The sequence below is a fragment of the Amblyomma mixtum genome, chromosome 1 (assembly GCF_055824585.1).
Source record: "Amblyomma mixtum isolate Tamu chromosome 1, ASM5582458v1, whole genome shotgun sequence".
Classification (NCBI taxonomy): Eukaryota; Metazoa; Arthropoda; class Arachnida; order Ixodida; family Ixodidae; genus Amblyomma; species Amblyomma mixtum.
Genome location: NC_143012.1, coordinates 306,147,719 through 306,174,266, shown reverse-complemented (window position 1 = coordinate 306,174,266; position 26,548 = coordinate 306,147,719). Strand labels below are relative to the sequence as shown.

The window sequence follows — 26,548 nt, the reverse complement described above, 5'->3', positions numbered from 1 at the left end:
AAGAAATTCGACCGCCGCGGCCGGGATCGAACCCGCGTCTTTCGGGTCAGCAGCCGAGCACCATAACTACTCGGCCACCGCGGCGGCCCAGCTGTAGCCGAGTGGAGAGAGGTTGTGAAGATGAAGAATGAGAAACGCGGTTGCGGGCACAAGCAGATGCCAGAAAGAAGATGCGAATGATGAAGTAACGTGCAGTAGAGAAGAAAGTACAAATGGCTTTACAGACTGCCGAAGAGAAGGAACGACGAATCGAATCGCTAACTGGAAATCGATGCAAAATTCTGACCTCCTTCGCCTACACCTATTCGGTTGGACAAAATTTACTGAAGCGTAAAGAATAAACTTCAGCTTTTAATCTTTGTTTTAAGTTTGAGTCCGCGTTCTTTAATACTAATTGACTGGTACATTAAAATGTCACAGCAGCGGAATCTGCCGACAAGCAAACATCTGGGCAAGGAAGGTGGAGCTGTCTGCTGCTGTATGCATTGCCACCACTGTCACAGTCACCATGGCTTTGTGCAAGCGTGTCAAAGTCTCTAGTTAGCTTTGAACACTCCTCAAAATGACAGCTGAAAGTGGTTTGTTTTGATTTATGTAGCTTTAGAATAAAACCGTCATGCTTCTAAGCTTGCAAGTACAGTACGCTGACTGGGAGTGTACTAGAAAACTATGGTGCGTTCAGTATCTACACAATTGCTCCCGGTGTGCGCTTTCCAAGTTTGTTCGCACCCTGAATGCAGTTGAACAGTTTTCTGTCCCTGTTCACTATGTGGGCATTCACAAGTTGATCCAAAATCTATCGTCATCATCATCACCAAGGCACATGCTTATACTTCCAACCCAAATAAGTCATTGTGCTTTCGTTACGAGCTTTAACGAAACCGGCAAATAAAAGCCTGCATGCAAGTTCGTACGGAGTGACTTGTACATATTACTACTAGCTTAACTTTGGATTTTCTCAGCCGCTTTGGAACCTGTGCGAAGCGGCAATTATGAGCGGTGCGTTGGCTGTGAAAGCATCGGTGGCATAGCAAACCATAATAAAGTTGTTTGCATAACTGATGCGAAAGCGAAATAAAGGAGAGATATTTTATTGCCCTAGACGTGTAATCATTACTGCCGGTAGCGACTAGAGTTTATTCGGCTGGTTAGCGTCGTACCCGACATTCGCCGGAAACACGCATCGTTAGTTAAAAAAGAAAGGCGGTGGGGGGGGGGGGGGGGGGGGGGGGTGCACAGCCATGGCTGAAGTAAGTCCGTGAAAGTAAGTTCGTTTTTCGACAGGTTCACAGTCGATAAGTTTTAAAACTATACGCAAGAGTTCTCCAGGCTCGCACGTGGACGGACTCACAAATACGTGTTCCCATTGGCATTTCTTCGAAGGCGGCCTGTGGCCTATTTGCACAAGTGCTGCTTTATATAGTATGGGTTATTGAACAACGGGCTTGACCAAAGGCTCATGCGGATTGTGTCTAGATTATTTAAAGCCACCAGTGTCTGCTCACTGCAGCTGCAACTTCGGAGTTAACGAATTACGTACAATGGGTTCGTGAATTTGTATATTTGTACTCTTGCGTATACGAAAGCTGATTTAAATCCAGAAGGGGTGCAAGCCGCGCGCCTACCATTTTGGAAACGCGACACCCTCGTTTCGTTCGCCATGACGTCCTGAGTAGTACTTTTTCGAAATATGTTTCGAAGGTCCTCCGACACCGGCGCCTCGAATTGGGGCCACGTTTTCGCTCCGGCGAGCGAAGGCGCCATCGTCGTTCCATTCTTCGGGCTGCGGCGCTGGCGCCGGCGTCGTGGGGTCGGGCGACGACTGATCAGAGTGCGGCGAGACGGCGACCGACGACGGCGCTGGGCGAGTTGCGGACGTCGACCGCTCGGTCCTTGCGGTCGTAGTTGCGGACGTCTTTTCAGTCTTGTCGCTGGCTGCCTGTTCGTGTCTGCGCACATGCCTGCACGGGTCCTGGTTCAACGTGACGCCTTGCAGTCCGTCTCCGGTGATTATCACAGCTGCCTTCGTGGACTGGTTGTAGACGGCCCACTCTTCCCCTTTCAGGGTCTTGGGTAGGGGCCTGCAGAGACGTAATAGGGCAGCCAGTTGGAATAGGAGCGGAGTTATGGATGGCTTTCATCGACGTCACTGTATAGTCGCCATGTTTGAGACCAGAAGCAGGGCTACAGCCTGCGCGTTTTTCTAATACGCTTATCGGCACTTGCTCCGTCCTGTACTGTGGAGGTTGTTTTCGGAGCACCGTCATGGCGACCGGCCATGATGTCTCATGCAATACAACGCTCAAGCTTTCGGGCGGAGAGCAAACTCTACAGTGATCCTTCGTTGTAGAGGTTGAGTTGTGAATGCTTCTTGCAACGCGCACCAGAAGTCACTGATCGAGCCCATGCACAATGTTGAGTCAATTCATGGACAGCAGTGCTCATGCTCTATATTTTTTGTTTGCACTTAGCGGCAAACTGAATGGTATGAACGATATTGCGATTAGTTATTCAGGGTATGAGTGAGCCAACGTCCTGCGAGACAACTCTCGCGTTATATATATTCCTGATGGTCAGTCATTGTTTGCTGGCTTCTTTTGCTTCTTTATCCTGCTGAAGTAGTGTGTTCCAAATATTGATAACCGTTGAAAGAAAACTGATTGTCTCTTTGCTATGTCCCGATGCCATTCAAATGGTTGGAATTATAGGGCAAATTTAACTTCAAAAAGGCATGCTGGTAATATATTTCCTCCACTTATGCGATACACGATATGCGAAACGTGACACGTGCTAAATTTACTGTCGTGAAACACTTGAGAACAGAGCGTGATCTTGTTCCCTTTGATGTCCATTGCTCTTGTTGGAAGACAACGCTTTCATCGAGGTGTCAAACACGAGAGTTGTTGGAAGGGGTTTTGTGTTGTGACACCGCCTAATAATGGTAAACCATGAAGGAAAGAAATACCGGGAGGAACCACTCCTCGCAAGCAAACATCCGTCCAAGAGGTTCCCACAGCTGTTTTATTTGTCTCATGCCGCAAAGCTCCGAATAAGACGTGGACCGGTCGGCCTACTTTTACGCATACTCGTCATGGATAGAGCTACCGATTAGAGCTAAAATCGAACCCCTATATATCGAACTCGAAGGGTACCGCGAAATAGTTCTTTATATTTCGCTATGTTTCGATATAGTTTTCTATATGTTTCGACATATTTCATGCCCTTGGGCACCTGCTGCCAGCGCCGCCAGCAGGTGCCCAATGCCGCGCACTTGACCCGTCTCCGCTCACGAAAAGTGATCGAAGCGCGCCATTAGAAGTGCGCCACCTGCAGGTGTACGGCGTGCTGTTCGATACATCGAATCTTCCGACAGGAGCGAGTTCGATAAAGCGAACAATAGTGCTACATTTTGCATGGGATTTTCAAGGGGACCGTGAATGTTCGATAATTCGATATATCCGGGTTCGACAGTGCACGCACGCTAGCTTACTCTGATGCTCAGAGCTGTGACATGCATGGTCACAAGCTGGGCTTCAACACTGACAGACGAAAACTCCCCTCTGGTTTTTCGTTCCTCCGTAAGACCTTGGCATACCATATGAACAAGAGCGACACGTTCTTGGTCTGACCGCAGCGGTGGACTAGTGGTTTGAGCATCCGCCTCGCATGCACGAGGTGCGGGGTTCGATCCCAGCGTCCTCCGGGTATACCCACCGGTGATACAACGGGTACAAGTTTTCCCCTGCCCTGCTGCTCGGCTTATCTAGGGTTCAATACTTCGGAAATGGGTATTTGACCGCGCTTTGTTTAGACGAAAAAACACTTTGTGCCGTAACGCTCTTTGACCAAAGTTGCAATTGCGCCCTAAAAACTAATCATTATCATATATTTGCAGGTTTAGTTGGTGCATAGTCGTTGTGTTGTTCTTGGCGCAACATTAATATACAAAAAAAAAAGACCGGATAAGACAAGCGCTTGTCCTAACTTCATGTCGCTCTTAACGGCAACTTGCCCCGCGTTGAGGAACGAGTTGAGCAAGTCGACGAGGCGGTCCCGTGCCGCGACGTCCGCTTTGGTGGTGCGCACTCTGCTCAGGTCGGTGAGCGAGAGGCGGACGGCGGCGTAGTGGTCCGCCTCGCCGCCCAGGCCGGGCTTCTCGAACGAGGGCCGCGCGTCGAAGATGAAGCGGTACACAGCCACGCCACTGCTCGCCATCCGCTCGGCGAAGCGGCGCATGGGGCAGCGGTACCTAACGTCCGCGTACGCTGCGTTCCACACGAGCGTTGAGTTGATCGCCCCCAGCTCGCGCTGCGTGAATAAACATTTTTCTTCCTATACAGAGGAAATTAAGGCATAACTCTTGTGGAGCTATGCTAGCAGGCCCTGACTGCAGTTTGCAGGTTGCCTACAGTTCACTACAACTGACCAATGAGCACAGCTGACGTAAGCTAACCTAACACGTACAGTCGGGGACAAAAGTCTCTGGACCACGTGTTCCTCAAACGAAGACGATAGCTCTATTATTAGCCGGCGGCTGGAGACCCCGCTTGTGGAGATGAAAGAACAAAATTTTGATTTTCACCTCCACAACTGTTGTCCCCAGCTGACAGATAATAACACAGCTATCGGCTTCGTTTGAGGAACGCGTGGTCCAGAGACTTTCGTCCCCGTCTGTAAACTACAGAGAAGGCTTAGCAAGACAGATTACTGGGCGTGTTCGTATAGGATTGCACCTCGGCACATAGCGCGACTCGCATCACAAGGCGGAACACCAGAAAAACAGCGCTCGTCCTGTTTCGCTGGTGTTCGGCTTTATCATGTGAGTCGAGCTCTGTGCTCTGATGCAGAGAAAGTGTGCGGTCATCCGTAAGCTGTGTTTGGTCCGGGTGTGACATACGCAAAGCGTACTAATAGCTACTTGGCTGGAAGAGAGTTTTCTTCGGAATAAACTTAGTCAAAAGCACAGCGCGGCTTATAATCTGTTCTAAGACTTGCATGCGTTGCTGCTGTCTTTTTCGTTAACTGTTGGCGAACTTATATAGTTACTGAAAACCAAACTTGGTCTCAACGTTTTTCAGCTCTGCCTGCAGCTTTTGCCGAAAAATGCCCTATCTCTTTAGTTGTTTACGCGACGTCGACAACTGCACTGACGAGCAACCTTTCACCCAGACATTCCTCTGGCAGCAGACGTGGGAAAGTACACTGGCCTGGTAATCGTGCAGAAAAGCCGACGCATCGTTTATGCCCTGAGACGTGAGCCACCGCAGCATCCACTCGCTGGGCACGTTGTCCAGGCTGGCCATGCGGCTGACGAAGTGGAACCCTTCGTCGGGCACGGTGCCTAGTAGCAGGGCTCGGCCCAGCGGCTTCTTGTGGGGCTCTGCGAAGACGTCGTCCATGCTCCTGGAAGGATCGATGACGCGTCCGTTCAGGCCCGTCAACCGGGGCACGAGCAACGCCGACGGAAGCTTCCTCAGGCACGTGAGGGCCTCGTCGGTGGACGTGACCTCGTCGTAGCTTTCGCACTGTACACGGCGGGCAAGGATGCGTATGTTGGTCGTGATCACGTCCGTATCCTTGATGTACCTGCGTCCGTCGGCAGTAGCGAGGTGAGGGCGTGTGGAGCACAGCCATGCGTGGTACGGGGATAGCAGTGCTCATTGCTTTTAATTTACAACGGAGGTTAAAAAATTGGCAGTGGTTTAGCTCTGGTTAAACCTAGAGTATTGCGAAAGCAACGAGGAGAGCGAGGCGATGGAGAGCGCGCGGCAGCGGCGGCGGCCCCGGCACGCTAGCTATGCGCCGCTACTGCGCATGCGCAACTGGCGAGCCCGGCGGCACCTCTTGAGTCACCCGCGCAGCGACGGCGGCGGCGCGCAAGCTGTGCGCCGTGTGACGTCACTGCTCCCCGCGTATGCACAGTATGGCCTTTCCTCAGCTCCGCGAAATGGCTCGGAGACTCGCGTAGTGTTGCTTTCGCAACAAAACTCTTTCCTTACCGTGGGAAATGACCGTTCTTTGTAGGTTTCAGTTGCTTTTTAGAGCGCAGCTCTTTGGCGTCCGTTCCTGGGTTTCGCGTCGTCGTCGGCGTCGGCGTCGGCCTCGTAACCAGCTCCGCCCCCAATGTCACGCTTTTCAATTGGTCGAAATGCTCGTGACGTCACAGTGCGCGAATTTCAAATGGGGCCAATTGTACTTTGGCTAGTAACCATGCAACCAATCAAAGGGATCGTATAGTGATGCTGCAACTAAGTTGGACTGAGTTTAGTTAATTGCTTAATTAATCAATTAGCCTAATTAATATAGAGGAGAATGAAGAGGTCAGAAGAAAAGAAAAGAAAGACGCGCGCCGCAGCGACAACAGCGTCAGCGGAAGGAGACGCTGCTGAAAAAAACATAAGTACGAAGCCGCGTTCCCTCCACCACCACGCACTTCCCCACTCAGTAAGACGTTGCTCGTTTCATATACGTTGTGTCGAACATCCTAGACAGTTCCAACAATTGACAGGTTAATGACAGAACACGATGGATAGAAATGCAATAATGTAAATATGAAATAGCCTAATTAACCTTTCTAGTTAGACCGCATAAATCTATAACACCGAGAACGAAATTGGTCGAGTTGGGGAATCGAACCAGGGTCTCCGGAGTGCGATACGAGCACGCTAGCCACTCCGTAATGCCAGCTGAATGGTTTGGAATGAACAAAGGCGCGTCTAGCTAATACGGCGTCTTCGTTCACTCCCATCTTCCCCCTTTCCCTTACGGCGAGGTGCAGGTGTCCACCCAGATATGCGAGAGAGATACATTTCCTTTCCTCAAAAAATAAATTTACCGCCCAGCAAGGCGTACAGCCGAATTGGCGATGGCGTTCTGTGGACTCTCTGGCAGCGTTGCAAGACGCTGTCGCATTCCACTCTTACAGGCGAAGCTTAACATGTTAACCACACATCAGTAACACACGCAGACAGCCAATGGACGCGTCATTCGCTGGCAGCACTTGATTCATCATTCACAACTACATTCTTAACGTACGCTCCCTTGCCGCACATGCCAAGGACGTACACCACGATCACATTCTGCGCCATTCCTCTGTACTTTGCTTTGCTGAAACCTGGATGGATCCCGAAGAGCCTCTCGAAATCATAGATTTCCTATACTGCTGTGGTGCTCGCAGAGACCACAACAGAGCGGCGGGAGTCGCTATCTACTTGCGCATAGGTCTCTCTGCAATACCAGTCGAAATGTTTGGCACGTCACATGAAGTTGGCGAACTGTGCGCCGCAAAGTTGCCCAACGGCTTGCTGGTAGTAGCTGCCTACTTCGCCCCTACCGCACTCACGAAAGACGTCGTGCACTTCCTGCAACTCGCATTAACCGTCCATCGATCCACACCGATGTTAGTAGTGGGGGACTTTAATGTTGACATAAAGACAAACAGCAATTTCCTAACACTTATGCGGGAGAACATCCCGTTCCTCTCGCTCGTAACGCGTCCCACGGCTGTGACAACCTCGCGAGGCACTTGTATAGATCTCGTCTTTGAGAATCAAGCATTGGTGTACCAAGTCGAACATATATCAGTCTATTTCTCCGACCACAAAGCTTCCTTCATGACTGTCAAGAACTGTTAGTGGAATCTTTGTTAAAGGAATACGTGTGAAAAGTAAAAAAAAAAAAAACTCTGTGATAGCGCATACATGTGTTGCTCGATTTCTTTGCCTCAACCTATCGAAAAGGTGAAACAGCTTTTTGCTGCGCTCAAATTTCGCATTAGGAAGTAACGTAATCGTCGGTAATTTTTTTCCTCAAAAACCATTGCATTTAAATATTTAATGCGACGTACGAAAACAATGCTAAATAAATGTGCTTTTTAGGCATATATATATGAACAACGATTTGCGCGTTGCAGCTGAAAATTTTAACCGCCAAAAACAAGATTTTAGGTAAAAATTGAACAAATATTTTAAAGACGCGCTCGTATCTAAAATGAAGAAAGCGTTAGGAATTATCTGAAATATTCAAAATGTTTGGCACTGTATTGGCCTCTGTATGTGAAAAAATCAAACTTTTTTATCTTGAATGGTATTCTACAAAATAACTGGAAACTCAATAGTTGGGCACCGAAGCGCGGCCCCTGTGTTCCAGGCTGGTTTCCGTCGTCGCCGATGTCAGAACCGAATCTCATCGATAAAATCATCGATAAAATCAAAAGCGAAGTCTCAAGATTCGCGACGTTTTAGAGCGCGCTCTGCGCATGCGGAGGCTGCCAAGCGACTTTTTTGACGCTACTGCGCCTCCTGAGTGCGTTAAAAAAATGCCGCCTTGCGGGGAAAAAAAACTATATCGAAAACGACATTTTATTTGTGATATTACAGGCAAGATGGCGTAGCGTGCTCGTAAGAAACGCGGAACGCTCCGAAGTCTAACGGCGAAGTCATCGTTAGCGGGCAATCAGCGCGGTACCGCTTGTGTCTGTCTTCACAGCGCGTTAAAAAAATTCGCTCTCAGGATCGCAATGCGTCAATCGCAGCGATTGAAACAGGCGATCGCAGCGTTTGCTGCTGTCTGATCACCTCTTCTGCTTTCGGTTTTTCTCCTCTGTATTTCCCGGTGATAACAAAATGGCGGTGTTCCGCGGCAAGCCTCGGAATTTGCGATGCGCCGGTATCATCAGAAGCGCATCTCGCTCACAATTTTCGACCACACATAAAAAATAAACACTATTTTACAGGTTTATACTGCATATTTCGCGATAACTTTTCGTCAAGAAGCAGATGAGAGAGTTATGATGGAGTTTTGTTCTTTTTTCCTATTGACTGCGCGCTTTCGATGCCACAGTCCGCCTGTTTCGCGCAAAGCCCCGGCGGAGAACTCGCAAAACTCTATTGAATAAAGCTATAGCATAGCGCGAGCCGCGGTCCTCGACCGTGATTCACTTCCGCGAGGCGCCACTGCGCGTGCGCAGAGCGCCTTGAGGGCGCCAGACACGTGTTCGTCAACTACACCGTCAGGGCCAATCCTACGGAGTGGTGCCCCGCGGAAGCGGGATACGGTAGTGGATCGTGCTATGCTATAACTCTCTAATAACAGAGAATTATAGCATAGCGCGATCAGCGATCCGTCACAGTGATTCGCTTCCGCGAGGCGCCACTGCGCAGGCGTAGAACTCCCTGAGGGCGCCAGATGGCGCCACGTGCGCGTCAGCTGCGTGCGCACATGGTTGCTCACCTGGTGTAAGGGCTCCCGCTGATCATGACGAAGCGCTCCACGTCGGCGACGTCCCGGTGCGTACTGAGCATCCAGTGGCCGACGGACGCGGCCCCGGCGCCGTGGCCGGCGAGCGTCAGCCGAGACGCGTTGCCGCCGAACAGGCCCACGTTCTCCTTCAGCCAGCGGACGGCGGTGATCTGGTCGCCGAGGCCCAGCTCCACGGACTCCGACTCGTTCACGATGGAGGAACCCAGCAGACCCAGCCGGTAGTTCGGGATGGCCACCACGGCGTTCGCCTTGGACGCGAGCAGGCCGCCGTCGTACGCCCTGTGCCACCACGCGAGCGCAGAAGAATAAAAAAAAATATTCATGAAAACAAAACAAACGAAGACTCCGCTAGTGTTGTGCAGCTTCAGATGCCGAGATACAGCTCACTTTCCCAGCTTTCCAGATATCAAGGAGGCACAGAACACAAGTACTCATAACCCTGCCGGAGTTCTTTCCCTATCCGAAATGGAGTGCTTGTTTTCATTCGGACTGCTTACCCGATGTGGCGGTCTTATTAAACCGCCACATTAAGAGTTTCAGGGGGCAAATGTTTTCCTTTATTAGAAAACTGGAAAGTGCCGTAAAACCGAAGGTTAAGTCACAGGGGCAGAATTTCTCGAAGTGTCACGTGGCAGCTGCTGCGAAGTCTTTTTGTAGAACGCGTGCTGTAAAAACGTAAGATTGCGATGACTTGCTATGCGGTTTTCTCGTTCATGCACTACATGTGTAATGAACCGGCCAAACTTCACGGCGCGGCAGCTATTTCGGAGTGCATTGATGGAGGCAATGAGATGAGAATTCTGACCCCTTCCCGCATTTTTGATGGATATTTTGTATGATTTTTTAACACCCATCGCAAAGCAGCCGCTGCACGCCGTCGGACACAGCGCTATACGCATATGATATTAAATCCATGGGTGATTCTGCAACCTATAAAATATAACCAATACAAAAACATCAGAGTGATGCTGATGCTTCAGTAAAATTTATAGTACTATACAGTAACACAAAGTGAACAAAGGAGGTAAAAAACTGTAAACCTGCCTCAACCACCCTGAGGTTGAGGGCAAGTACACTAAGGTTTTCCCTCCCTTGTTCATTTTGTGATTATCAAGAACCATATGACCAACCTCTCTCTACCATAAACTCTTCAGTAACACCTAAGATCGTGTTAGCAAGGACAGGAGGCTGTACTGAACATTGCTAAGATGCATGTCCGGGGTTTCTTTGTAGTTCGTTGTCCACGAAACTGCGCGGACATAGGATGACACAGATACTGTATCGTTGTCCTTTCTGCGCTATTTCGTCGACTACTGAACACGTGAAACTTCGTGCTCAGAAGCATGCCGCGTCCGACAGCAGCCTACTTGTTTCCGGTGTGGCGGAGGTCCCCGCCGTGAAAGAACACGATGACTGCGCGGGTACCGCACTCCTGGCCGTTGAACAGGCACTCCTTGTCCGGCGTCCACAGGTTCATGTAGAGGCAGTCCTCGGACGTCTCCCTCGTGCTCGCGGAGAGCCAGCTCGGCACGAGGGCCCCGTCCTGCGGGCACGGCCGGTCTCGGTCGATGTAGTTGATCCTCCGCTTGGAAGAGGTGTTGTCCGGCCTCCCTGAAATTCGCAGTTAAGGGGCGTTGTGTCCTTTTCTACACAGAGTTCACACGTGTCAACCTAGGGCTACACACCGTGACGAGAAATGGACACTGGCGTCAACGTTGTCCGTTCCTCGTCACTCACTGCACTCTGTCTTTAGCATACCCAACAATTCTGGACAAAAGCTTTTTTTTCAAAGGGAAGCAGTTTACGAACCAAATTTTTCGTAAATTGTACGATTTCACTGTAACAAATAATATATCCACAGATCTCCCGTAGTCAGGTTTGCATTTTTTTTTTGCGATTGACGTTTATGCTATCCACAGAAACGTTCCCCATTTGTTTTATGTGGGAGTCTTACTGCTTGATGTGAGCGAGGGAAATACTTTATAAGAAATATTTTGCTCCTCATAGGAAGAATGGACCATTATCTTCAATATTTCCATAACACTACCTTACATTATTCCAATATTCAAAATTTTTGTCCACGAATGTTGGACATGCGCCATTAACTAACCCTTATGTAGACGTTACTATGTCTGATTTCTACTTCCAGGGGCTCTATATTTTCGTTTCTTCCACAGTGCCAGCGTTGGCCAATTCTCTTCGCTAGGTCTGCTCTTGACACGTAGTTGGTTCGCTTAAAGTACCCTCCGCACACTTGAACGTTGCTCGCGGAGATCTACTCGCAGCTTTTCCACTCGCTCACCCAGCGGCTCTGCAGTCTGCGAAGGGTAGAAGCGGTGCTTGTCTACTGGCGACACGGCGAACGGGACGCCGATGTAGCGGATGACCGGCTGACCACCGGGCACCAGCACTAGGTATCCGTCGACGCGGCCGAACTTGCACGTCAGGGAGAACATGTAGCTGCCACGACGCCTGCGCATGAGCTGCGCTATGATGCCGGAGAACAGCAGCAGAACGCCGATGAAGGCCAACAGACGGCAGGCTTGCCATTTCTTGCTAAAGAAGTGAAACGGAAAGGAAAGGAGAAAAAAAATGCAGACACACGCGCGAAACTTATGATGGGTTTGCTGGAGAAATGCCTCCCCACAGGTTTTCCCATAAAAGTCCCTCTATTCTATCCAGACTACTTTCTTCGTCTGCTACTTCTTCCTATTCATCTTCCATTCTCACATGGATAAAATCCTACTGCTTAAGCGACCTGATAGACAGTTCATCTGCCTCTAAAGTCATGGGTGCCCTTTCTTATCGAGGCAATCTCTGCATGCAATGCTTTCGCGCGGACAAAAAACTAGCCGTGAAGTGCGGAAGCAAACATTACCAGGAATTCGGGACAGCGTCCAGCCAGTGCCGCTATGCCTAGCAGCCTGTAGCACTTCAATGACATCCACTCGGTCATTCTCTTTCTTAGATTACGGATTATGTCAGCGTGCTATTATAGTGTGAATCACACTACTTCACCAGCAAAGCTAGAAAACCCCCAGGGGTATGTGCGAAGACTCAACCTTTGAACTTTGGCCTTGACCTTTCACCTTGAACTTTGACCTTGATCTTGCATGCGGTTGCCTCTGAGGTGGTGTTGCCTGAAGTGCCTTCGCACGTCCTACTCGGTTTAACTGTTTGAATGTTTAAAGTCTTGTGCGACGTGAGGGTAGCCAAGGGAACTAGAAGCGCTTGTTTCGAATTCCGGGTAATGATTTTCTCCGCGAAAGTCTGGCGTGCAAAGTCCTGCAATGCATTTCTGTATTCATATATGAAGCCTATTTCACCCTTGAGCATAACTATATACTGGCACACGATACTCTTGAACTGCTATCGTGAACTGCTATCCCTTCTCTCCGTTCTAGAAGTTCACGGCGGGCTTTCCGGAGTTGACAAAACCATGCAACCTCACCCAACTGCGTAAGCATACGGTAACGCACCACATCGTCAGATGTTTGCTTGTCCGAAGCCTCCTCCTCTTTGACCCCACCATGGCAGATGGCAGGTCAGTTAATGATTAGCCGCGAGAGGTTGCTCGGGAAGAGCAACCCGCGTCTCACAAGCCCCACCGGTGGCAGCACCTACCATCACTGGGCAGAGGCCATCGCTTAACTAGAAATAAAGACGGCGCCGGACTGTGGCACGTCACGCCACAGCACGACAGTTCTGTTCTGGTCTTGATAAGCCTGCTCAGGGATTTTGGAGAGACCTTTGTCCTGCAGCGGACGCAGTAGAATTGGTTACGATGACGACTGATTATTCATATGTTATTGCATCAACAGCCATTCGAGCCTTGCCATCCATGTGGTAAAATTTACGCGGTCGGCACACTTCCATGTTACCTTCAACGATTCCTGTCCTCTCTGCCTCCATCCTGTACGCTAAGTACACACAGCTGATCTCATACTGACCTGTCCATTCTTCCCAGCCCTTCGCTCAGTGATTTCCTTACACATCCCCTTGTCTTTCTGAAGGCGCCCCCTTGATTCATAACGAATTTATTCTTTTTTTTTTTACACACGACGGGCAACTTTTGTTCTCTCTGCCATGAGTGATGGAATCATAAACGTTGTTAGTTCTATGCGACACATGAACACGAATAAAAAAATGAAAATTACTACCACCGCTCCTCTACCTCAACACCCCTTCCCCCCCCCCCCCCCCCCCCCCCCTAGAGATTTGGACACCTTCCTAATTCCGATTCGTGCAGAAACTCCTGCCTCCGTTCAAGGTATACCGCCTTTGCCAAAAGTAACAAGGCAGCGGTGTCCGCTTTTCCGCTGCTATACTTTTTGGCAAAGACAGTACTTGCATCGGTGTGAACCGCTCCCCGTAGCTGGACGGTTGGCTCTAGAGTTCCCATTCATCGGAGGTTCCTCGGCTTCTTCCGGTAATCCGGCATCGAATTATCTTTAGAACCTTTCTTTATGCCGGAAAGTACGTGGTCCCAATAAAAAGGACTTCTCGTCCACATCGCCAGAGTGTGAGTTGGCGGAATCACGCCACAAGGAACTGGCGTACAGAACGTACATGTAGAGGGTTGGTCAAAAGTTCCCAGGCCACATAGTCTGCTTTTCATCGTTATATCCTGGCATTTAAGATTCCGATAAACTTATCAAGGTTCTCATATGGTAGAACGATCCTTCTTCTATTCTCTACAGATATTTTGAGCTTCGAGGGTATCTCAACTGCCGGGCTATGCTGCTCAAAAGCAAACCCTGTGGCCTTGGAACTTTTGACTGACCCTGTACCTTGCAGGTAGAGAGCTGGTGGGCGACGCCTTCGATCCCTTGTTCTCCGGCTGGGTGCAGCTGCACTCGAAGTCGAACGACAGGCAGCTGCTGTCGCCGATGAGCGGCTTCCGCGTTGTCGCTTCGGGGACGGGCACCAGGGACGAGGCGCTGGGCAGGGGCGACGAGCTGTCCACGCCCACCGCCGAGCAAGACAGGCTGTCAAGGGGCGGAGGAAACGACACGCTGCCGCCCGAGCAAGAAATGGCGCTCGGCGCGGCGCCCACCGCGCTGCTGGGCTCCGGGCTGTCCGCCGCGTTCTGTTGATCCGACGCAGGCGATGCCGGAGGCGCGCAGTGCGCGTTGGCCGGGTCTGTCTGCATGCCGTGCTCAGGAACTTCAGGGAGGAACGCAGCTGAGATGGAGGCAGTTCTTCTTCTTCTTCTTCTCCCCATGAAAATGGCACATACCCACGCGAGGGGATTGGCCAAGGTACGGTGGTGAATTCCAAGGAGGTATATGTGCGAAGGAAAAAAAACTAAGTAGAATAGTAGAATGATTGAAATCATAAAATATATAGGAATTGTTAAAATTTTTCAATAAATAAACAAATTAGATATACCAGGAATAAAATAAAATACGCTTTTTGGACATGCGGTGGAACTTTATATGGAGTTAACAGGGTAAGCGACCAGTTGCAATGATGTAATCATGAAGGTAGCCGCAAATACGTGCTTGACGAGAATCCCGTGGCGCTCGCACCAAACGAGAGCAGAACTGGTAGAGACAAAGGGAGTCCTAACCTCGAAAGAGGGACCTCGAAAAGCTGTTTTCTCTGAATGCGAACCGCAGGCAAGAGAGGAGAAAATGGTCAATTGCTTCAACTTCTCCGCATGTGTTACAAATGTTTGTCGTAGCGAACCCGCATCTGCATAAGTACAAGTTGAGGTGGGGGATTCTGCATCGCAAAAGCGTCATGGACACTTCACACAGCCTTGACTTACACGATTGGACATTCCATGGGAACTTTAAATGTTGAAAATCCACGGTATTCAGCAACGGATCACCCAAGCTGGCTGATATATGTTGGAACCGCTGGAAACGGGAGGTCTCCTACAGAATGAGGTGAGGTACGGGATAGATTACAGGATCAGTGAGAGCTGACCTTGCCAATAAATCAGCGACCTCGTTGAAATAGATACCCGAATGACCAGGTACCCAGACAAAGCGGACCTCCCTTACTGTGCGCCGAACAAAAAACCTAAGGGAACGCATCAATATAGAGGTGCCGGAAGTTTGGAACTGAAAGGCAGTCTGCAAGGATAAGTACCCGTGCTACATGCCTCGGAATTTTAAGAAGAGCCAAACCAAGAGCCAAAAACTCTGCAAAGAATATAGGAGTGTAATCAGGGATACGAACGGAATAGCTGAAAGCCAGATCCTGTGAATAGACCCAATCGCCGCCTTCTCACAGCTCCCGGAAGCATCAGTGGAGAGAACAGCATGATGAGGAAAATGGTGTAAGTGTTCAGCAAGAAGACCATTTAGGATATTTGCGGGCATATGTTTTGCATGGAACGGAAAGATGTGGTCGTAATAGAAGGCGGGATCAGCCTGCGTGTCAGCGACTCGTTGCAAGGAGGACAGTTCGACCTGAAGCGGGGCCAACAGGTTCCGCGTGAACCTGAACCTGCGTGAACCTGCGTGAACGTGGCCAATGAGTAGAGGAAAACAGGTGTGGGTGGGATAGAAAAATGGGAGTATTAACAACGGGGGCCGGGTCAAAGGACCTGAAAAAAGTACGCACCGTGAGTAGTTGGAAGCGGGAATATAGATCGGGAATACGGGCTTCCAGATAAAGGAGATCATTTGAAGCTGATTTTGGGAGCCCGAGGCATAGCCGTATAGGGCACGCCTTTCCAGTAAGGCTAAGGGCTGCAGCTTGTAGTTATAGCGCTACCAGAGAACAAGACGCAACCGAATTCCAGAATTGGTCCCATATAAGCCTTATAGCGAAACAGTGTCGCGACGCATGCCAAAATTTTTATTGCCTACCCGTGTCAGCCGGCCTAGAGCACGTTCGCCTTTAATAAAATTATTCTTAATATGCTGGCGCCAGTCCAAACTTGGGTCGTAAGTAACACCTAGGTATTTAACCGACTCCACCTGCGGAATTGGGGTGGAGACTAGCGAGATGTACAAAGGGGTGTCTGGAGGAAATACCAGCACGCCACACTTGCTGACATCAAGTGATAAATTAATTTGGTACAACCAATCTTCAAGAGCAGTCAGGTATGCCTGCAAAGACTGGTAAAGAGCACGAATATTTTTTTTCTGAGGCGAAAAAAGCTATATCATCTGCGTATACAAAAACTGTAATGTTGGGATGAATGGGGATGTCCCGAACCAATATGTTAAAAAGCAGCGGTGACAGAACAGATCCTTGCGGCACACCTTTGGATTGGACATAGGTATCAGAACAGAAAGATCCGTCTGTAGAGAAGAACAATCTGTCTTTTAAAAATCCCCAAATCCAGGCATAAATGTAGTGCGGTGGCTGTAGCTGCTCAAGTTTGTTAAGAAGGACCGTGTGTTCCACGCTGTCATAAGCGTTAGCAACATCAAGTGTCACCAAGGCCGAAACTTCCCTCTTGCGCATTGAAAGTCTGATTAGGCTTTCGAGATCCACATGCGCGCAACAACCGTGACGAAAGCCAATCTGCGCAGAGCTGAGGCCGAATTAACTGCATTACCATGCTTTGTGAGGCGACTGTGTACTACTCTTTCGATCAACTTGACTAAATTTGAGGTTAAAGCAATTGGCCGTATATTGTATAATTAAAAATCCATTCTCTGCATCCTTCAAAAGCAAAATTATTTTCGCAATCTTCCAACTCTGAGGAATCCACGTTTTTTCCAATGACGCGTTAACGATATCTAGAAGGTGAGTGGTGAAGTCTTGCGCTAAAATCTTCAACATACCGACAGTAACCCCATCAGATCCCGGGGCGGCAGACTGCATTGAAGAAACAATTGGCAGGAGCTCCGACACATCAACCTAAGTATAGTCCGAGCTTGGGGCGAGTGTGTGAGCGTGTGTGGGGCCAACTCGATGCGAAAAAAGGGAGGAGAGCTGGAGATTGAAATACGTTTGCCACCTTAAGAGTGGAATGCGTTGCAACCTCTGTGTGTGTTTGCGTCAGTTTCTTTGCAGTTGTCGTTCCATCAACTCCTAATTCGGACTGCTATACGCAGTAGCATCATCATCAGCCTGAATGCGTCTACTTCAGGGCAAAGGCCTCTCCCATGTCTCTCCAATTAACCCTGTCTTTTGGCAGCTGCGGCCTCCGTATTCCCGCAAGCTTCTTAATCTCATCCGCCCACCTAACTTTCTGCCGCCCCTGCTACGTTTGCCTTCTCTTGGAATCCACTCCGTTACCCTAAGGACCACCGGTAAAATTGCCTTCGCATTACATGCCCTGCCCAAGCCCATTCCTTCCTCTTGATTTCAACTAGGATATCATCAAACCACGTTTGCTCCCTCACCCACTCTGCCCTCTTCCGGTTTTTTAGCGTTACACCTATAATTTTCCTTTTCATAGCTCGCTGCGTTCTCCTTAAGTTGAATCCTTTCCTTATCCTCCACGTTTCTGCCCCATAGGTGAGTACCGGTGAGATAGAGCTGTTCCGCCATGCTTTGACGGTGCCGACATTTGCATATATCACCCTTTTTTCCTCATGTTTGATTTAGATTTTCTACCTAGGTTGCTGTCTCGAAGATAGGTTGCTCACAATCCGGTGGACAGTTTGTGATGACACCACAAGGTCACGTGACCTCTCTCGACCAATAATTAACTGCCACCTGCAACGGTGGGCAGGTTGCTGACAGTCTGATTGGCAGGTTGCAATACGCCACACATGAATGAGTAGGGAATGAGGTTTCTACACAAGAATGCGGAAGGTATGGCGAGCGGAATGGAATGCGTAACCTGGTGGTGATGGCCAGCGGAACCATTTGGAGGGTGGTTACCGTGAAAGGAGGACGGTACGACGAATGAAAAAGAATGCGTATCCGGAGGGCGGACTTTTATCCACGGAACATGTGTGCATGTATATGCAAAGAGCACGTGACACAGAACATCCAGTAACCGACTAAACATTCATATAGACTCGTCAGAAAAGAATCCAATGAACCAAAACTCACGATATTATAACAGTTACCATCGGAACTATTCGGATGGTGGTTACCGTAGAAGGCAGAGGGTATGGCGATTTCAAGAAATGCGAACCGGAGGGTGACTACCGAGGGAACCACCGTCAGTGTGGTAACCGTTGAAGGAGGTTCTCACCGTTACAGATGTCCGTCCGGCGCTTTACGCATCTTCTTCCTTTCATTTGTGAGTCTGATGATGGAGTTTCCTTGATGAGACAAGAAACGTTTGCTTGTCGCTTGCCTCACCTCAGCCGTGAACCTTCATTCAGCTGCCTCGGACGCGATCTAAAGCTCGGATTCTAACAACGACTGCCCTATGTCGGGCTCCGGCTGCCATAGCTCAATTGGTAGATCACCGTTGGCGACATTCTGAAATTGTGGGTTAGGTTACTGTGCACCGGCAGCTGGTGGTTATCTTTTCTTGTACTTTTTTTTTGTCTGTCAGGGGCTTTTTTTAAATTAATGTCCTTCTTTTATCAAAAAAGCGAGAGAAATAGTAACATTTCTGTATGCTTTCCTCGGTTGAAAAGGCCTACCAGCTTCTTTTGTATATATGACCTAAACAACCTCGCATTCCTTCCTCTTGTCCGCTGGTTTCAAGAAGAAATTCCTATTCCATTAAAGAAAGCCGGTCGGCCTATTCTTTTCTCGAACGCCAACTACCGCCTAGCGAGGTTTTACAATTATCTCTTTGTAGGAAAGCCGAGTAAAACAAAATTATCAGTCCGCGAAACAAAGTTAGGAAAGAGCCATGCGATATTTATCATCACAAACCTTTCTTCCACTCCGTTTGTGAAATGCTACCGACACAAATGATTAGTGCATGGACTGCACATCGCGCGACCGCGCCTGTGTCGACACTGATCTCAGCCTTGAATCCGGTGCAGATAACGGGCGCAATGAAGGATTTGCCGTGAGGTTTCCCGCTCGTGGCTACTCGAAACTAAAGCACAATGGCAGCACAAGCCATCGTCACAGGGACTCACTCACGTATACGATTTCGTACTGCACATATCTTTGATGCTGCGCAGTCTTGTATGCACGCGCGCGCGTTTTTGCACATGCGGTGTTTGTGCACGCTCACTTGTGTGTTTTGCTTATGCTTACGTGTTTGTGTGCTAGCTCGCGCAAGTGTTTTTGTGTGAATGTGTTTGTGCGTGCGTGCTTATCTGCGTGTGCTTTCGCGTGTGTAGGCGCATGCAAGCATGCATGAAAGCATCCACGATGCGGAGAAATATGCTCTCTCACGTGCTCTTCCGACCTATACGAAAACCGAGTAGCGTCATTCTAACGAAAAGTACACATAGAAAATTATCCCCAAACATTTATTAAAATACAAGCTTGTGCTGCCACCGGCAACGTTCCCGCCTGTTTTTATATCTGACGAAATGTCTGTAGTGATTCTCGTCGAGGTTGGGAAATCAGCTTTCACCTCCGCCCGCTTTCTGTGAGCCGAACCGCATAACGAAGTATAGTAGTAGAGCAACCAGCAACGCATTATGGAGTGACGTTGCGATATTCAGCTCTGTGTGAAAAAGAGAACGACGAGGGAGAAAAACAATAGTTTAATTTCTTCAAGGCCCCTTCTTTAGTAAAAGCGCGCTAGTCTATTCACCGTCTACACTCGTGTAAGGTCAACATCTCCCAACTTGGCAGACGATAATTTGGGAGGAAAAAACTAGCTGAAGTTTAGCGCTTTTAAAACGTAGTGATACGAACGAAAGCTCTGTTAAGCATAGTTACGCATGGTTTGGCTCCGGAGTCGGTCCGATGCGCGCCTCATTCATGGCGAGACTGAGCCACCGAACGCCAGCAAGGCAGTTGTCACGCGGTACAGCAGCATCAAGGCTCCGAGCGAGCACAGTTGCGGCGCCTCTCCATAACGAGTCACGCGGTATGACGTCACTTGCCACACCTCCGCTCCGCCGGCTCAAGGTCAAACGCGCACCAAACTTGACCTTGGGAGTTGTAGTGCAAAGAGTAGAGCTTTCGTTCCAAAAGTAATCAAATAGCAATTATGTTTCGCGTATGCATAATTTTCCTCGAGGGCTAGAAATGCTGTGCAGGAAGCTACCGGAGAGTGCCAGCTGCATGCCTGCGCCTCGCGGCCCAACTATATGCCGATGACGTGTAGTTCCGTTCATTGCACCCCGCCTAGAACTGGTGGGCTTACAATTACGCAGCAATGCCTTCTCGTGGGTCGTCGTATAATCAAGGATTTCTATGCATTATCTCAGGCCCGCACTAATCTGTATATAGTAAAATACAGGTCGTCGCAGAAATGGGGACGCATTATCGGTGTTCAACTGTAGCGGGAATAATTGTTCGGAAGAATGCCGCTTTTGTGTAAGGGCTGCAATCCGTCAAAATCTCAAAGAAAAAAAATTAAATGCGGCACTTAAACGATTGCATATGACAACCCATCGCAATTCCTGCTCTAACGCAGACACCTGTCGCTGTTGCTTACGAATCGGTCACATCATCATCAGCCTGACTACGCCCACTGCAGAGCAAAGGCCTCTCCCATGTTTCTCCAATTAACCCTGTCCCTTGCCGCACCCTGCGCTTGCTTTCTCTTGGAATCCACATATATCATTCTAAACACGAATACGCCCATAGGGCAGTAAAAAGGTGTAAGCTGTCTTCTAGCGCGCCCCCTTTTATGAAAAAGAGTGCGCCAAGGGACTTCACTCCCTTTTTACTCCAATACAGGCGTATTAGTGTTTAGAGTGATGTACGTTTACGGATGATCATTGCGTCAGCGTCGCGCAGCGTCGCCTCGGACCCCATGCGCCGTGCGCATTTTCCGACCGCTCCCGCTCTTTTGCGGTTTCACTTAGCAACGCAAGCGGCTTTAGAGAGACTCCGGTGCGAGCTTTCTTCGGCAAAGATATTGTCGCTATCACTTTCGAAAGCCGAGGCGCAGGGAAAAAACGCAACTGTGGCTTTGCCTTGTCGAACAAAACGCCCAAAAGAGCTGGCGCAGCTGATATTTTTTTTTTTCTTCGGCGACACCAGCGACGAGGCGGGTACGAATGTTTCCATCCCTGGAAAACTGTGTTGTCGGGAGGCCTAAATGCTGAAGACCAAACATGATGGCCAGACAATATAACTTCGTTGTCATACGCGGTGTGCCGTTCCTTTATTCGAATGTCACATTATGCATGTGCTGGCATTGTGCAAGAATTCTGCTAACACATCGTGTACGAGGGATACGGCAATCCGACTATACCGGCGTTCCATGAACGCAACATCAGTGAGGAAATCGAGATATCCTGTTGCGGTTGCTGACACTCCCGATCTCAATGAACCCAACGCAGATAACAAGACAAAGAAACGCCGCAGGCTTTTGTCTTTATCGAGCCTCCAGCCATCGATGAGCGCAATGTGAGTGACACAATGGGCGAATTCCGCGGAGTGTTTTCTCTCCGCCCTCGTGGACGTTGCAATAGACCCTCGCTTAGTGTAAGCGGCCTTGACGCTGCGGCTGCTGTAGACCGGGCGCCGGAATGCTCAACTTCGCACGTCTCGTATGACGCACTGAAGTGCGTGTAACACAGCTGCATCATTCCTGTCGCAAGTGGCGCCATGGGATGGCCTCTACGTGACAAGCTGTGTGCTACTGGCTACCGGATGTTCAACGAACCAAACATGCCCACAAGTCAGACGCAGATATGAGTACTGGGCCAGACAAGGCTATATACGCTCCGGTACGAACGAAGCCAGCAGCCCGCTTGGGGATAACTGGTGCGCGCGTGCGTGCGTGTGCGTGCGTGCGTGCTTGCTTGCGCACACGTGTGTGTGTGTTAGAGAGAGACATATATGTCTGGCTGCGGAAATCTAGGCGTGTGTGCGATGACGGGGACAATTGAGCGGATGTTAGCCGAGGCCTCCTGTTGTTGCGGTAGGCGAAATGCAGGGTACATGGGGTGTTCGATGTTTCAGGGTTAGGGTCTTCCTGGGTCCGCCTTTTTCTCTCGCCCAGAACCTGTCGCAGAAGGTCCCGCTTCAACGTTTGTACACACTTATCCGTACTTCCATTTGATGCAGGGTACTTTTTTCGGTGGCGTCCTGGTATGTCGTACGGTATTCATGCGCAGAAATTCTGAGAATTTCTTGGAACAAAACTAGGGCTATTCTCAGTCCTGTGGTAGTCTAAACGGGTAGTAGGCTAAGTGCTAGTCCGAGTAACTTTGGATGAGCACGCCTGGCCGCGTTGGAAGATACAAGAGAAATTAGAAAGAAAAGTTGCACTGCAGCGGCGTTCTTGGTGGAGAGTCTTAAATCCTGACCCATGGCTCATTTGCGCGAGTGCATTCGCGTAATAAAATGCAAAGCACCTCTGGCTTGCGCTGTTTCAGCTATCAGCGAGCACACGCCGTCGGATCTACCAGAAGGCGCTGCACATCTCAGTTTTGTGGTGTCTAGACATTTGAGTTCTCATTTGAGTGCTCGACGGGAAGCGGTGTGTTCCAAGGTAATATTTAATTGTCTGCCTTTGCCTCCAAAAAATACATTTCTATGCTACGAGATCTACGCAATCTACACAATCTACGCAATAAAGAGGCGCAATTTATTTTCGTCTCAGAGCCATCCGCCCTTTGCTATAAAATCTTTATTTATTTCATTCCAGAGAAGAGCGGCCGCTGCGGCCGTGAATTAAACCCGGCAAATCTCGCTCATAAAAAAAATTGTAATAAATGCAATAATCCTAAGGATTCGGGGATGTTTTTATATTTAGGTCCGTAAAAAATGACTGATTAAAAATCCAGATGTAATACAGTGTTTATTGCGCGTGTATGTAACCCTGTTCATTGGCTCTAAGAATTACGGGGCTACTCACAGACAAGATCCGTGTTCAAAAAGTCGAGCGCTCGATCAGCTTTATCTTGTTTTCTTTCTGTGTTTACCAAACCATTTCTTTTTTTTTTTTCAAATGTTATTGCGATATGAGCGCCTTTGCTGGCTACTTCTTGTGTAGCAAGAGACTGGTTGTACACAATTTATCTCTTGAGCTGCTGCGGAAACGGGCCCGGGCTAGATCTAAGCCGCAAGCCTGGGCCGGGCTCGGGCCTCAGAACGCGGCCCGTGCAGTGCTGTGGTCAGCAGTACGCTAGATATGCCTTGCTTACCAAGAATACTGACCTTTTTCGGCTAAAGCCAAACTTAGAAAAACTGATTTCGGCATATTTTTATTGACTTTTTTTTGTTCGATTTAAACCAACAAGTTCGACCCCTAACTATAAACGAGTGCTGTAGTTGATTGACAGGTGTTTCCAGGCGGCATGCAGGGAATGGAGCAACTGTGAGAGTTTCTGCTGCCTTGCGAAAATCGTGCCGCATAGAGGGAACTCGCTTCGAGAGAAGACGTGCCTTCTTACCGACCAATTGTCCGCTCGCTCAACGGGCAATCCGAACCTCTCCCGCAAGCCACATCAGACAACTAATCCATCTGGCCTTTTGCTCGTGCATTTGTTGTCTGTCTAGCCGCCGCGATAGCATCGGGCAATGAGGCCCGTCGCATTCAGCATGCATTAACCCCATTCTCACGCTCTCGAGTCGCCTCGATAAGGAAGTTGGCACACCGCGCCAACCTCTTGAAAGCATTACGCAACGCTGCAGCTCAAGGGCATACGCGTAACAAAGCTCGGGCGCAGAGCATATATGCACAGACAGCCGCCGCCGCGGTGGCTCAGTGGCTATGGTGCTCGGCTGCTGACCCGAAATACACGGGTTCGATCCCGGCTGCGGTCAACTGTGGTCAAGACCCTTTTACCGAGCATCTCACCCTAGAAGAGCCCAGCACCAGGCCAGGGGAAATCTTGTACCCATTAAAGAAACCGGTGGGTACCCGGCGGCACTGGGGATCGAACCCAGCACCTCCCGAATGCGAGGCGAAATGCTAGAGGTCCCGTCTACTATGCGATGCCAGTGCACGTTAATGAACCGCAGGTGCTGGTCGAAATTATCCGGAGCCCTCCAACACGTAGTCCCTCACAGCCTGAGTAGTTTTGGGACGTTAAACACCATAAAAAAAAAAAAACACCTATGTACAGACATCGATCGCTGCTATTTGTGACAATACGCGAGGGCTGCACAGGTTTCCAGCCTAGAAGCGGATTTTATTTTTTCCCTAACTTTGTGACTGGTAATATATGCGCCACTACCATCATTGTCATCGAAGTTGTCATCATCATCATTACAATTATTAGTAAGGTTAAGTCCATCGGTGGACGACAGCCTCTGCGATTGCTCTGGTTACCACCTTCGCCCGCCAGCTGTGGATTACCCATCCGAGCAAATTTCCTGCTTTCATCTCTCCACATGACATCCCAACAGACCATCGTTTACCGGTTATTAGACTCCCGGAGCGCTTTGCGCATAATGTTTAGATGCAGTTTGTTTCACCTGTACGTAATCTGCGGTGTGCTTCGCCTGCCCGACACAAACAAAATAAAGGCACTAGCATGCTGCTCTCAAGGCCCGGTTACCTCTGCTTTTACTTTTTCGATAAGCGGTATACCGGGTGTTTCAGACTTGGTGACAGCCGTCGTCGTCGCTTCGGCGGACGCAGTTTTGCGACGCGCGTCTGATCTTTCACTCTTTCCTCTCATATCTTTCCACTCTCCTCTATCTGCACGTTGCAGTGGTTGTGGCTCAGCTCGAGCCAGTAGGCAGGCCAGTGCAATTTCCTTTTCATCCTTCTTTCAGTCGCAACAACAACAACAACGACAACAACAACATCTGAGACTTTGCACAATTGTTGTTTTAGTACCTATTTATTGGTAATAAGAAAATAAAAAAAATGAAGCAACGGATGTTTCTAGCCGCGGCATTTGCCATCGAAGCTTGAAACACCTGAGCTGCGGCTAGCGGGAATGAAATGACATGGAGAGGACAGGGAGAAGGAAAGAAAGGGGAAAGAAATGGAAAGAAAGGGGGGAGCGATAGAAGAAAGGATAGGGGTAGGGCGGCAATATACACTATGTACAAGTACCAGGTATTGAAATAATTACGCAATTAAAAAAAAATAGGCTTTTTGAGTCAGAAGACCGCTATTTTCGGCATGGCATTGTCAGCGGTGTAGTAAATCAGAATACAGCTAAGACGTGCTAACTAGCAGGCTGGTTAACTAATAATGAATAGTTAACTTTTTAACTATTACTGTTAAGCTCATTAATTACTGAGAGGCGTGTAGCCGGCCGTAAGTAATATACATATCAGTTTTCAGAATTTCGAAAACGCAGTTACCCTCGGCATTGTGGCCGAACAAATTTTGCCTACATCGCGCCAAAATACATGCGGTTTCGAGAATCCTGCAGGCAAAGCAACCTGTCCAGTGCCCGTAATTCGTCCAAATAGCCAAAACTTGTTGGCCCACGGCCACAGCGCCGGGGGTGCCGCGTTTTCGAAATTCTAAAACTGATATGGATATTAATTGCGGTGTGATAGACGCCTCTCAGTAATTTAGGAGCCTAACAGTAATTATTAAAAGTTAACTATTCATTAATAGTTAACCAGCCTGCTAGTTAGCACGTATAAGCTGTATTCTTAAGTACCACACCGCTGCCAATGCTGTGTCGAAGAAAGCACTTTTCTAACTCAAAAAGCCTATTTTTAAAAATCGTGAAAAGTCTTAGGTGAAACACGCTGTGTATATGCATACATGAGTGAATATGAAATCCGCCGTTGTAATTCGATTCCCACGTGTCCCGTACATATAGAAGTCGAGTGTCTTGACATGTCCGCGTGCGACGGTGACGACGATCTTGTTCATCATGCGCTAAGTCGAGATTCCCCCACCCCGCCCCTCGATTTCCTCTAGTGGCGTTCGCCTCTAGATCTTGCGCTGGCATCGAGGCACCCTAGATCTTGAAATTTTCGATAGGTTTTCCGCAGTTTTTTTTGCGTGAAGGTTTTTTTTATCGATTTAATAGCGCGGTGTAACAGATATTACTAATGCCAGTGCTGAAGGGTTCTAAATGGGTGTAGGTGACTCCTTTATTTTCTGAAACAACGTGAAGGCAAAGAAACCGAAAACAAGGGTCAGCGCAAAATGTGAGGCAGGGGAGTAGGCAGGGGAGTAGGCAGGGGAGTAGGCAGGGGAGTAGGCAGGGGAGTAGGCATGGGGAGTAGGCATGGGGAGTAGGCATGGGGAGTAGGCATGGGGAGTAGGCATGGGGAGTAGGGAAGGGGAGGGGTGGTGAAAATATTTGTCAGTAACTCTCTTCCCTCAGAGTAAGAACGAGGCCCCGGGAGCTGTTTCTTTATTAGTATCGGTAAAGTGGCAGGAGTAGTGATCATC

The 26,548-nt window shown here is 49.1% G+C and overlaps 1 protein-coding gene across 1 annotated transcript; it reads right to left on the bottom strand.

Annotated features, from left to right (window-relative positions):
* Positions 1 to 1,249: 1,249 nt before the first annotated feature.
* On the bottom strand, positions 1,250 to 15,120 carry LOC149372309 (acetylcholinesterase-like). The gene is made up of 7 exons (XM_089581955.1): positions 14,052 to 15,120; positions 11,564 to 11,817; positions 10,629 to 10,872; positions 9,232 to 9,540; positions 5,208 to 5,586; positions 4,009 to 4,308; positions 1,250 to 2,134 (listed from the first exon to the last, which is right to left on the bottom strand). The coding sequence occupies exons 1-7, from the start codon at positions 14,597 to 14,599 to the stop codon at positions 1,622 to 1,624; spliced, it is 2,547 nt and encodes an 848-aa protein (XP_089438081.1). The 5' UTR covers positions 14,600 to 15,120; the 3' UTR covers positions 1,250 to 1,621.
* Between the last annotated feature and the right edge of the window lie 11,428 nt (positions 15,121 to 26,548).

Excerpts from the sequence above, each read along its gene's own strand:
- LOC149372309 (XM_089581955.1), bottom strand. The coding sequence starts at position 14,599 with ATGATTTCAATCATTCTACTATTCTACTTAGTTTTTTTTCCTTCGCAC. Across the intron at positions 10,873-11,563 it reads GCAGACTGCAGAGCCGCTGG|GGAGGCCGGACAACACCTCT; the intron begins GTGAGCGAGTGG and ends TGCGAATTTCAG. Across the intron at positions 9,541-10,628 it reads CTCCGCCACACCGGAAACAA|GGCGTACGACGGCGGCCTGC; the intron begins GTAGGCTGCTGT and ends GTGGTGGCACAG.